We start from the raw sequence: 12,987 nt of genomic DNA, 5'->3' as shown, positions 1-12,987 counted from the left end.
CTGTAACTTAGATGATACAAACATACAAGGCATGCATATGATAACTGAATAAATTTTTGTATACAAAATAATAAGAAGAAAAAGATTGTCATTGAAACATGCTACAATTAAGCAAAGTATTGCTTTTAAAAGTATTCCTTTCTAAAGTATTGGCAAAAATATTACAGCTCTCTTCTTTGCTGAATTTTTAAAATTTTCTATACTGATCAAATATTTCATTGTATTTTGGAAAGGGGAGTGCTATGGGTGAGAACTGGGGAGGAACACAGTTCAGCAAACAAGCAAGCTCACTCTTAACGAAATTATTTTACGGAGAAAAGTTCATAAGAACAATTCTAATTTATATTATGCAGAATTTCACTGATATTTTTCAGCAATTGTAGATTCTTTGGATGACTCCATCAGTGTAGTAGAATATCGAATTTTTCTTTGCAGAGGAAAAACTGACAACGTATGCATGTGTATATGGGGTGTAAATAGGAAAAAGTATTAAAAAAATACAAGTAATAAAAGAGAAGCCAAGATTAATTTTGTAAAAAACATATATAGTTCTGCTTAAAAGTCTTTTTGTTGTCAAGTAGTTTGCAGCAAAAGAGAAAAAAAAAACTTTGGATATGATATAGCAAAAAAAATATATATATATGAAAGAAAACACATAAATAATACATGGAAATAATTCTTAGTAATAGGACATGATGAATTGCCCCCAACTGTTGCCTTGAAGTATATTTTCTGTTTGAGTCTCTGGTGACCACAACTTATGCTCATTTTATTAAATACAGAAATGTTTAATGAAAATTATTTTCTTTCTCTTTTCTTTTTCTCCTATCTTTATATCCTTATTCTTGTCTCAACCATATACAACGTTCTGATATTTAAAGATGCTAATAACAATTTAACCCCCACCATTTAAATGGATAAACATAAAAGATTTTTTAAAAATTCCACCTCAAACCTTAAGGAAAGCATAGAACACATTTTCCAATAAATCAAAGCCTGGAAAGTAAAAAATTGGCTTGGCTTACATTTCGGTCTGCTCTTTTAAGGATTGTTCTCTTGCGTTTGTACTCCTTCCACCATCCTTTCTGATCTTTTGGTGTCTCCTCCAAGTAGATTACCATTCCTGAATTTACAACAAAAACACCAACTTTATTGTATTGTATAAATTCAGTAAGCATTTGTTGAGTGACTAGTATTTACTCATTCTTTCCATGAAAATGCCTACCACATGCTGGGTACCATTGGGGGAGCAGAGGAAAAGAGAAACAGAAAGAGAGGGAAGGAGGGAAAGAGAAAAAACAACCCTTGGAGCTTTGGATTATGGAACATAGAAAAATAAAAACCAAAAACCTGTCTTAAAGAGAGATTACAGTCCAACATAAGGGAGATGAAACATAGAACAACTATCTACAACAGAGTGTGGTAAATGTCACGGAAGAAACACAAGGAAGCCCTGCTGGAGAACTTCAGGAAAGGGCTGCAATATTGTTTACAAGTAATTTTTAAAAACACTTTATTTATTATTTATTTTTAGAGAGAGGGGAAGGGAGGGAGAAAAAGAGGGAGAGAAACATTGATGTTTCTTGTCTGTGTCTGGATGGGGACCTAACCCAGAAAGCAGGCATGTGCCCATACTGGGAACAAGACTGGGGACCTCTTGCTATGGAGGAGGACACCCAACCAACTGAGCCACACCGGTCAGGGCCACAAGCAATTTTAAAAGATTGTAATCCCTATACAGCCCAGCATAATATCATTAAAACATGTAAATTAGGATTTTTCCTATTGCAAGGGACTGAAACCAGCCTGGGCAAAATAAGAACTTTACTGGCCTGTGAAATAGAAAAGATCATGGTACTTAAGGAAGTTGGATCCAAATGCCCAAACAATGCTATCAGGGCTCACTCTATTACTTCCTGACTGTGCTCTCTGTTCTTGGAGTGTTAGCTTTATCCCCAGTAACTCTTTTCACATGTTGGTTCCAGGCCTTCCAAAACAACATATATTCCCTAAAATCAATTAGTTACCTTTTTTTCCCCCCCATCTCCACTTCAATAAGTGATCTTTAGAAGGACTAAGAGACTAAGTCTGCTTTTCTTGTGTCATCTTAACAGACTGAGAGATGCTGGTCATAATCACTATGAAGTGGGAGCAAACTATAAAATCTGAAAATGCTTCTAGCTTTCTTGAAGCTCTTCCTTAAATGTGGGTTTTATTCTTTGATCGGAATTGCTATACATTTCCTGTCTGTATGACATATTCTTTTACAAATATGAGGTCCGTCCAGAAAAAGTCCAACCATTGTTTTTAAGAATGGTTTGTGCGACATTGATGTAACCTGGCAGCCAAGGAGCGGGGACTGGAATGCTTGCTTCTCTGCACGAGTTAGTGGGGGCAGTAGATGCTGTTGAGCAAGCATGTGTACTCTGTGGCCATCACATTCAAAATAACTGAGTGAGTAGAGGAACGAATCTGCATCAAAGTTTGTATTAAGCTTGAACATTCCTCCGCAAAAACTATTTGGATGATTCAGAAGGCTGGTGCTATGGGCAGCTGGTGATTGGCAGCTTCATCATGGCAACATGCCTGCTCATGCATCACACCTCCTGCAGAGTTTTCTGATGAAACATTAAATCACCCAGGTGACTCAGCCTTCCTACAGCCAGATTTGGTGCCCTGTGACTTCTGGATTTTCCTAAAACTAAATTCACCTTTGAAAGGGAAGAGATTTCAGACCATCGGAGAGATTCAGGAAAATACAACAGGGCAGATGATGGAGATGGGAAAACTGTGTGAGGTCCAAAGGGTCCTACTTTGAACGGGACTGGGGTGTTATTGTCCTATGTACAATGTTTCTTGTATCTTGTATGTTCTTCAATGAATGTCTCTATTTTTCATACTACATGGCTGGACACTTTCTGGATAGACCTCATATATATCCATAAACTATTCTCCGCCTCATAAAAGAAATGTCTTGATTTATCCATGCCACTTCTTTATTGACACTTTAACTTCATTAAAGTACTGACTGAGAGAAGATAACACTATTGGGTGTTTTCTTTTTTAACTCTTTAAATTTCCTTAGAAAAGAGTGGATGCCCTGGCTGGTGTAGCTCAGGGGATTGAGTGCCAGCCTACGAACAGAGCACATGCCTGGGTTGTGGGCCGGGTCCCCGCTTGGGAGTATGTAAGAGGCAATTGATAGATCTCACACACGTTTCTCTTCCCCTTTTTCTCCTTCACTTCCCCCTCTCTAAAAATAAATAAATAAAAATCATTAAAAAAATTAAAAAAAAAAAGAAATGAGTGGATGCTCAAATCCTCCAACCTGTTGGTGGGGAGTAAATCACTGTCATTTCTAGCACACATGGCTAGAAATGGTGACGCCCTGAACCTGGACAAAGGTTGTGATAATGGAGAGAAGAAGACTGAATCAAGAAATACTTAGAAAGTAGAATTATCAGGTTTTGGTGGTGATTAGACAAGAGAAAAGAAGCCTTAAGATGATACTAGTTTGTGGACTGAAAAACCAGGCTGATAATGGTACTATCAATGGAGATAGTTGAAGAAGAAGGAAGATAAAGTTTGAGAAGAGGCAAAACAAAAATGACAAGTACAGTTTTGTATATATATATTACATTTGAGTAGTTTGTGGAACCTCTAAATGGTAAGGTCCAATTAGTAGCTCAGAAAAGAGACCCAAGTTATAGGCAGGGAAACGGGTGTCTAAAATGACCAAATAAATGATAATCAGAATAATGGGATCAGATGACTCTTCCACTATCAAAAGAAACCAGCTTGTAAATGTAAGCATAACAATTTTTAAATCAAAATATACATATGTATTCTGTGCTATAGTAGGACATAAATTTTTAATAAAGCCCTTGTAGTAAGGAGTTCCTATTTATAAATATACCTGAATTTGTGAGTTTAAAATTGGTACATTAGATTTTCTTTTCTTTAAAAAACTTGTTTTTTAAATTCTAAAAGCAATATGTGCTTTTTGGTAAAATAAATAAAAGGAACTAAGCAAAACATAAAGAAGAAAATGAAAATCATCTGCAATTCTACTTTGCAGATAATCACAATTTTGGAGTATTTCTTAAATCTTTTTTCTAACTATATTTTATATGCATAATTTTTTCAGTTTTGATAACATACATATTTTCAGTTTTGGTATCTGCTTTTTCACTTAATATTGTCTTGACCATTTTGCATGTAATTGAAAAGTTTTCATATTAATAATTTTCATTTCCTTTCTGATATTCATAGTTTCTAGTATTTCATGTTATGAATTATGCTTTAATATTTTTACACAAATATTTTTCCGTTTCTGATTTTTTAGAATAGAGCTCTAAAAGTGGAACTAATGAATCAAGATATATAAATATTTTGTGTTTTGATACATAATGCCAAATTTTAATTTCTAGTAAGCTTGTAGTAATTCATGCTTCTTCCCAGCAAGCAAAAGGAGTGTCTGCTATCACACTCACCATCAGAAAGATGGCTAATCTAAAAACAATCTTTACTAATTTGACTGACAAAACATTACATTGTTAAAAATAAATTATGTATACTGAGTAAAAGTAGTCAGACACCACCCCCCCCCAAAAAAGAGTATGCTGCATGCTTACATTCATATAAAATTCTAGAAAATGAACCTCTAAGTGACAGAAAGCTCAACGGTTGCTTGGGGACCAGGGGTGGGGGAATGGGAGGAAGGGATAACAAAGGGGCAAAATTTGGGGAGGGGGTGGGGGAGATGATGGATATGTTCACTATTTTGATTGTGTAGTTTTTATGGTTGTATGCAAAAGTCTAACTTACCAAATCGTACACTTTGACAATGTGCAGTTTATTGTATAGCAATTACACCTTAGTAAAGCTGTTTAAAAATTGTTTTAGCCCTGGCTGGCGTGGTTCAGTGGACTGAGCGCTGGCCTGCCAAAATAAGTGTCATCACCACCAGTTGATTCCCAGCAGGGGCACATGCCTGGGTTGTGCCCCAGGTCTCCAGTTGGGGGCGTGTGAGACACGACCCATCGATGAATCTCTCACACATCAAAGTTTCTTTCCCTCTTTCTCCCTCCCTTCTCCTCTCTCTAAAAATAAATAAAATCTTTTAAAAATTGTTTTAAAAACTATTGTTTTAATCTGATTTTTGAAATTACTAATGAGCGTGATACTTTTCACATGTTTTAGTTACAAGTATACACTTCTGTTTTTTTCCATGTTCTTTACTAATTTTTCTACCTGTGCCTTAATTTTCTCCTGGATTTGTGAACTCTTTATCTATTAGGAAAATTCACCCTTAAATACTACATATTTCTTTTCTCTGTAATTTTTCTGTTACAGCATGCTTTTGGGAGAACTAATTTATTTGTACAAGATAATTTTAACCAAGAGGATGCACTATAACTCTACAAATCTTTATACTACAGTAAGTTGTTAATCATCACTTTTCAAAACAAACAAAAATCCTTTAAAAGAAATTCAAATTAGTAAATGAAGGAGTACTACAACCAATGCCTTCAGAACCGGCATCCGCAAAATACATTGCACATCTGCTTTGATGTTTTGGAGCTATCTTCATAAGTTACTATGACAGAGTAAATAGTAGAGATAAAAGACCTTTTAAAAATTTTTTAAAAATTTATTTATTAGAGAGGGAGAGACAAACATTGATTTGTCTGTTGTCCCACTTATTGATGCTTTCATTGGTTGATTCTTATATGTGCTTTGACCCGGGATAGAACCAGCAACCCTGGCATATGCAAATATATTCTAATCAACACCGGCCAGGGCGATGAAGGAGCATTATAAACAGAGTGTAAGATACTACTCTGGGAGTTTGGCTAGGAATCACTTTGCTTAAAAATAACGCACGCAGTAATTACCTCTTCTCACTTCCTTGGGCTCCTCCTTTGGCTGCTTACTCATGAAACCAGAGGTGGGTAGGATAATACCACGAATGATCTCACGCTGGCATGACGTCAAGAAAACTTGACGTCAGACGTCAGAAGGCGGTTGCCACGGGGACCATTCTCCACTGACGGCAGAGTCGTGAAATCCCATCACTATCGCTACATTCCGTCTCCTTTCGGCCTCTGCAGGGTCTAAGCTGCTAAAGACGCTTTAACCTTAAGGGGGCCTCAGGGAGAGAGGAGCTGTGTAGCTGCCGCCGAGAGCCCCACCCCCGCCGTTCACGGTCCTGAGCCCGGGCCATTGGCGGCGAGCGGCGACCGCAGGAAGCGGGCGGTGGCGGCGGCAGCCGCGGCGGGCGACCTACCCGGGTCTCCCTCGCTACATGCAGGGCTGGGAGAAGGGATCCGCCATATTGGAGCCGCAGCTGAAGGTGCCTTGCAGCCGCGGCGTGAGCCGTGTGGAGGTGGCGGCCCCGGCCAGGATCTGGGAGGAGTCGGCTGCTGCGGGGCCCGCAAGGCTGGGGAGTGAATGAGCCGCTCACGTTAGTCTCCTCCCTGCCCACTCCCTTCACCTTCCGCCGCCCGGACCGGGTCGGGAGGGGGCTGGAGCCGGCCGTGGCGGCGGCAGCGGCAGGATGTTCTCCAAGAAGCCGCACGGGGACGTGAAGAAATCTACCCAGAAGGTGCTGGACACCAAGAAGGACGCGCTGACCCGCCTCAAGCACCTGCGCATCGTCATCGGTGAGGAGCGAGGGGTGGCGGCGCCCAGAGGCCTGAGTTGCCCGGCCTTCCCTCCGCTGTGATCCCCTGGGGACTCTCCCCCTGGTTCTGGCGCGGTGCGGAGGTAGAGGGTGAGGCGACGCCTCTGCAGGGACGCGGTTAATTTGGGGAAGAGAAAACTTGGCAGTTGCCAAACTAATCAGTACTGACACAGGGTTATCTAATTTTGAGGTGATCGTTCGAAGTTATTTTTTTAAAACTAGTGTTACTCTAAAAACATCTTTTTTAGACTTTCGTGAGACTTGGTGCCTGTAGATAATGGAGTTTATAGGATATGTTTGTTCGGTAGATGACTACTGTCATCCCCACCCAAGTGAAAAGGGAAAAATCCTTTCTCAAACAATATAGACCATAATCTTTCAAGTTTCTTGGCTGGTAAGTGCCAGGAGGAAGCAGTTACACCTCTTTGGGAAGTGGGTGGTTCCCAAAAACTTGTGGGAAAGAGCCCCGCCCTTTGTTAGTGCTCCTTGTTCGTCACTACTGTCATTTAGAGAGAACTATTATTATTTATAGCAATTAAGTAGTTTACAGTTTCTTTGCTTTTAGAGAATTGCATAGAATTCTACTTTAATTAAAATTTTTCTTACCTTCTGTTTCTCTATACTTCTGTTTTGCTTGCAAACCAAAGAGCACTCTTGAGTTTCGGATATGGGGTTAGAATCTTGGATACTGAGTCATTTCGTAGGTTGATAAGGGCTATGATAATACTTATGGAATATCTGGTCCAGTACTTGGATCTTTTGAGGTGAAATTTGAGGTGAAAAGGAAACTTAGTTTGCTTGTGTTTATACAGAGTTAATGGCAGAACGGAGTTTTGAACGCAAATGTCTGAATCCTGGTTTAGAGTTTATTTCAAGCTCTCTTCTTAATGAATTGTTTTTGAAAATTGATGTTTATTCAGTGATATAATTCCCTTATTTGAGTGCCTGTTTCTCTGCTATTTGTTTACTCAGAGTGCCAGGATATCACCAATAACACCTAACATTTGTGTGGTGCTTTACAAAACGATTTCACATAACTTGTAATTAATACAATAACCCTGCAGGTAGATATTATCCCTCATTTTTTACTAATGAGAAAGCTGAAATCTGGGAATGTCATCCAGGTACTAGTAGGCAGAACCAGAACTGGAGCCCAGATTTTGTATCTCCAGTTTGTTTTTTTACTTTTCCTACATTTATGACAGGAAATTGTTATCACAAGTATGTTGTATTTATTCCTGTGGAATAGTAAGAAAGCAATTAAATCCAGTTTAATGGTATAAAAAGAAACCCAGTTTTGAAGAAAATGTAAATCTCCTAATTATAGTTGAGATTGCAGACTTTTAATTTCTGTTCTTCATTCTACTTGAAAGATAACTCATTGAAGAAAAGATTTGGTTGAGTGAGTGAGAGAAGGAATGTGTGAATGTAGGAGGTATATCACAGATAATGGAAGTTTGAATTTGAAGACTTAATGGAATTTGACACCTACTTGGGATAAACTAGGTTAGGTAATGGCAGAGCTATAAAGTTGAGTTCCAGTGGATGTTGACATTTCCTAAATTAAGCCATCGCTCTTTAATTATAGAGTGAGGGAGTGGTTCTCGTATACTTTTTTGGCAGAGAAGTTTCTTCCATATGGGAGAGATGGTCTAAATTAAGAGGTCATGCATGCCGCATTTTTTGTATGGCCTAGTTTCCTTGGTTTGAAAACAAAACAGTAATTAAACAAAAAACAACTTACTTTTCAGTAATTTATGGGCTTTTAAAAAATAGAGATTATACTATATATAAGTATTTAAAATATCTTTGTAAGAATTTTCAAATAGAGAACACTGTGCTTTCAGATTTCTCTCCCTGTGCATGGAGGAATTTCATACTGAGAGATTACTACAGTTGAATAGTTTTAGAACAGCAGTTCTCAACCAGGGACAATTGTGTTTATAAAGATCCTTCATCGCCCTGGCAGGGTAGCTCAGTTGATTACAATGTCATTTCCATACACCAGGGTTCTCTGTCTCTCTGTTTCTGTCTCTCTCACTCTCTTGACAAATAAAAAAAATAAAAAATAAAAAAAGCAAGCCCTGGCTGGCGTGGCTCAGTAGATTGAGTGCCAGCCTGCGAACCAAAAAGTTGCTGGTTCCACACCCAGTCGGGGCACATGCCAGGGTTGCAGGCCAGGTTCCCAGTAGGGGCCATGAGAGAGGCAACTGATTGCTATATCACTCACACATTGTTTCCCTCCCTTCCCCTCTCTCTAAAAATAAACAAATAAAATCTCAAAAAATAATAAAAAGAAAAAGAACCCTGGCTGAGTTTGTCAGTTGGTTGAAGGGTCATCCCATATACCAGAAGGTTGCGGGTTTAATTCCCGGTCAGAGCACATACCCTAGGTTGCAGGTTCAATCCCTGGTCAGGGTGAGCATGGGAAGCAACTGATGGATGTGTCTCTCCCCCCACCTCCCACCCCCTTTTCTCTCTCTCTCTCTTTCTCAACAAGCATATCCTAGGATGAGGATCAGAGAAAATAAAAATTTTTAAAAAACATTGTTTAGTTTCTAAAGTTTTGTGTTTTCCTCTTATCTCCCTCACCCCCCCCCACCCCGCCTTTTGCAACTAATAGCTTTAAGATGATGACATTAAGTTAGTACATGTATAGTGGCTAACATAATGCCTGGCATATGGTGGATATTGACTAAATGTTAATTTTAATCACCTATAGCAAGGTAACGGTTCGGAGTTCTTTTTTTTAAAGTATATTTTATTGATTATGCTGTTACAGTAGGTCCCAATTTTTTTTCCCCTTACTCCGCTCTGTCTGGTATCCCCCTTGCCTCCAGCAATCCTCATCCTTTAGTTCATGTCCATGGGTCATACGTGTAAGTTCTTTGGGTTGTACTTCTCCCTTTCCTATACCATTCTTAACATCCCCCCACCCCCGTCTGTTTTGTTCTTACCAATAACGATCTTGATCCCTGCACCATTGCCGCCATTTTCCCCATTCCCCTCCCAGCAGATAACCCTCCAAATGATCCCCATACCTATGAGTCTTTTCCTGTTCTAGTTGTTTGCTTAGTTTGTTTTTGTTTTTGTTTTTAGTTTTTAGATTCAGTTGTTGGGAGTTGGGAGTTGGTTGTCATTTTAACATTCATAGTTTTAATCTTCCTTTTCTTAAATAAATCCCTTTAACATTTCATGTAACAATGGCTTGGTGATGATGAATATCTTTAACTTGACCTTGTCTGGGAAGTACTTTATCTGCCCTTCCATTCTAAATGATAGCTTTGCTGGATAGAGTAATGTTGGTTGTAGGTCCTTGCTTTTTATCACTTTGAATATTTCTTTCCAGCCCCTTCTGGCCTGCAAAGTTTCTTTTGAGAAATCAGTGGAAAGTCTTGTGGGAACTCCTTTGTAGGTAACCCTCTGCTTTTCTCTTCTGCCTATAAGATTCTCTCTTTATCTTTAACCCTTGGCATTTTAATTATGATGTGTCTTGGGGTGGTCCTCTTTAGGTTGAACTTGACTGGGACATTCTGTGCTTCCTGGAATTGTATATCTATTTCCTTCACCAAATTGGGGAAGTTTCCTTTCATTATTTTTTCACGTAATTTTTTCAATTTTTTGCTCTTCCTCTTCTCCTTCTGGCATCCCTCTGATGTGACTATTGGACCTCTTGAAGTTGTCCCAGAGGCTGCTTATACTACCCTCATGTTTTAAAATTTTACTTAAAGATTTTATTTATTTATTTTTAGGGAGAGGGGAAGGGAGGGAGAAAGAGTGGGAGAGAAACATCGATGTGTGAGACAAACATCAATTGGTTGCCTCACACATGTGCCCCAGTTGGGGACCAGGCCTGCAACCCAGGTATGTGCCCAGACCAGGAATTGAACCAGCAATCCTTTGCTTTGCGAGATGATGCTTAACCAACTCAGACATACTGGCAGGGCTGCCCTCGGGTTTTTTTTTACTCTTTTTTCCTCTTGCTGTTCTGATTGGTTGTTTTTTGCTGCCTTATGTTCCATATCATTGATTTGATTCTTGGCTTCACCCTCTCTACTGTTGTTTCCCTGTAAATTGTTCTTTATTTCAATCAGTGAAACCTACGTTTCTGACTGGATCTTTTTTTATGCTGTTGAGGTCCTCACTAAGTTCCTCGGGCATCCTTATAAACTGTTTTGAACTCTGCGTCTGATAGATTGCTTATCTCCATTTCATTTAGCTCTTTTTCTGGAGTTTTAATCTGTTCTTTCATTTGGGCCATGTTTCTTTGTCTCCTCGTTTTGGCAGACTCCATGTGCTTGTTTCTATGTATTAGGTAGAGCTGCTTTGACACTGTGTCTTGGTAGCATGGCCTAATGTAGGAGGTGTCCTGTAGGGCCCAGTGGCACAGCCTCCCGATTCACCCAAGCTGGGTATTCGAGCTGTGCCCTTTATGTGGGCTGAGTACACCCTCCTCTTGTAGTTGAGCATTGGTTGCTGTTGGCAGATCAATGGGAGGGATTTGCTTGGGCCAGTCAGCTGCAAGGATTGGCTTTGGCCACTTACCACCAACCTCCATCCTTCATGGAGGATCAATTGTGCAGGGGCATTGTGGTGGTGCTCCATCACGGTTTATAGCTGTCCACTGGGTGTCCTGGCCCTGGGGTTCCCCAGGTGATACAGGCCAAGGTAAGCCCCTACCTGTGTTTTGCCTGGGGCCACCCTGCTTGAGCTATAAAGCAATCTGAGATGGCTGCTGGGCTTCGAGATTACCAGGCAAAACTAAGCTCTGAAATGAATCTGATTGCTGCTAGTGCTGGGCCTGCCACTCAGTGAGGCTAGCTGTTGCATGTTTGAGAGGATTTAGAAGTTGTGAAGCTTGAGCAGAAGACCGGCCATTCATATGGAAAAGCCGCTTGGGTGGGCCCGTAGGTTGGGTGGAGATCCTGGTAATCTCAAAGGCTGGTCAAAAGGTGTTAGCCAGGTTGATGGAGTCTCTAATATAGCACCATCCTGCCAGCTCTGTGGCTCTGTGGGGGGAGGGCTCAGAGAAGGGACAATGACCTCTGCTCACCCTGATGCCAGACACTTCAGTCTTTCCCTGTTTATCACTGGTTCAAGCTGCCACACTGTCACCAGAGCTAAGAGGGAGGGAGTGAATAGGTGAGTCCATGAGTGGGTTCTTTAAGAGGAGCTGCTTGGGGCTCCAGCGATTTCTTCCACTGACTCAGTCCCTGCTGAGTTTTGCAGCCAGAAGTTGTGGGGACTTATCTTCCTGACACTGGAACCCTGGACTGCGGGTCCTGGTGTGGGGCTTGGAGTCCTCACACCAGAGATACCTCTCCCAAATTTTAATCTACCACATATGGGTAAGAGGCCAGCCCGTTCTATATCTGGGCCCCTTCTATAGGTATAGATGGATGTGGTTGTCAGACTTCCATTCAGCTGATTTCTGATGGTTCTAAGTGATGATTGTTGTATATTTTAGCCCTAATTTAGATTTGGTTGTGCTGCCATCTTAACCGGAAGCCTCCACAATTCTATGTTTTTGATTTAGAAAGAAAAAGATGAGTTCTTAACTTAGCTAATCAATATTTTGATTATTGTTGGATCATTCTAATAGCTTTGTTGAGATATAATTGACATACAATAAATTAAATGTATTTAAAACTTGTAATTGAATACTTTTTGGCATATATATATGTGTGTGTGTGTGTGTATATATATACTTTGTGAAGCCATCATGACAATCAAGATAACAAATACATCTATAACCTTTTAAAATTTCCTTGGCCCCTTTGGAATCCCTCACTTCCATCCCTACTTGCATGAACCTTCCTCTTACCTGGACAGTCACTGATCTGGTGTCACTCTAGATTAGTTTGCATTTTGTAGAGTTTTATTTATATGGTATTACCATTTTTTGCTGTGTATGACGGTCTCCCACGTATATTGCACACCCTCGTTTTTGTGCACATTATACACGGCATTATTATACCCTTAGTATGTAATCATTATACCCATCTATAATGTGCATCCTTATTTTTCCCATAAAGATGTGGGTGAAAAAAGTGCACATTTTACATGGTAAATTACAGTATACACTGTATTTTGTTTGGTTTCTTTTATTCGGCCTTATTTTGAAATTCGTAAGTATTGTTATGGAATATGTCACTTCTACATTCCTTTTATTGCTGAGTAGTAGGTGTTCCATTGTATGGATATGCCACAATTTGATAATCCATTTGCCTGTTGATGGACATGTGGGTTTTAATTTTGAGCTATTTCAAATAAAGCTTTTGTGAGGTGTAGTTGTATAAACA

At 39.8% G+C, this 12,987-nt stretch overlaps 1 protein-coding gene across 3 annotated transcripts in view; it reads left to right on the top strand.

Annotated features, from left to right (window-relative positions):
- Positions 1-6,054: 6,054 nt before the first annotated feature.
- RALGAPA1 (Ral GTPase activating protein catalytic subunit alpha 1) overlaps positions 6,055-12,987 on the top strand; it is a 260,435-nt gene continuing 253,502 nt past the window's right edge. For all 3 annotated transcript variants that reach the window (XM_054588112.1, XM_054588037.1, XM_054587963.1), the window contains exon 1: positions 6,055-6,665. In XM_054588112.1, the coding sequence (XP_054444087.1) occupies positions 6,560-6,665 (106 nt within the window). In that variant the 5' untranslated portion in view covers positions 6,055-6,559. The remainder of the gene's footprint in view (positions 6,666-12,987) is intronic.

Source organism: Pteronotus mesoamericanus, unplaced genomic scaffold (genome assembly GCF_021234165.1).
Source record: "Pteronotus mesoamericanus isolate MK-2021 breed Mesoamerican mustached bat unplaced genomic scaffold, CSHL_Meso_final contig_100, whole genome shotgun sequence".
In the NCBI taxonomy this organism is placed as follows: Eukaryota; Metazoa; Chordata; class Mammalia; order Chiroptera; family Mormoopidae; genus Pteronotus; species Pteronotus mesoamericanus.
The sequence above is the reverse complement of the archived record's forward strand: the minus strand, read 5'-3'. Positions and strand labels throughout refer to the sequence as shown.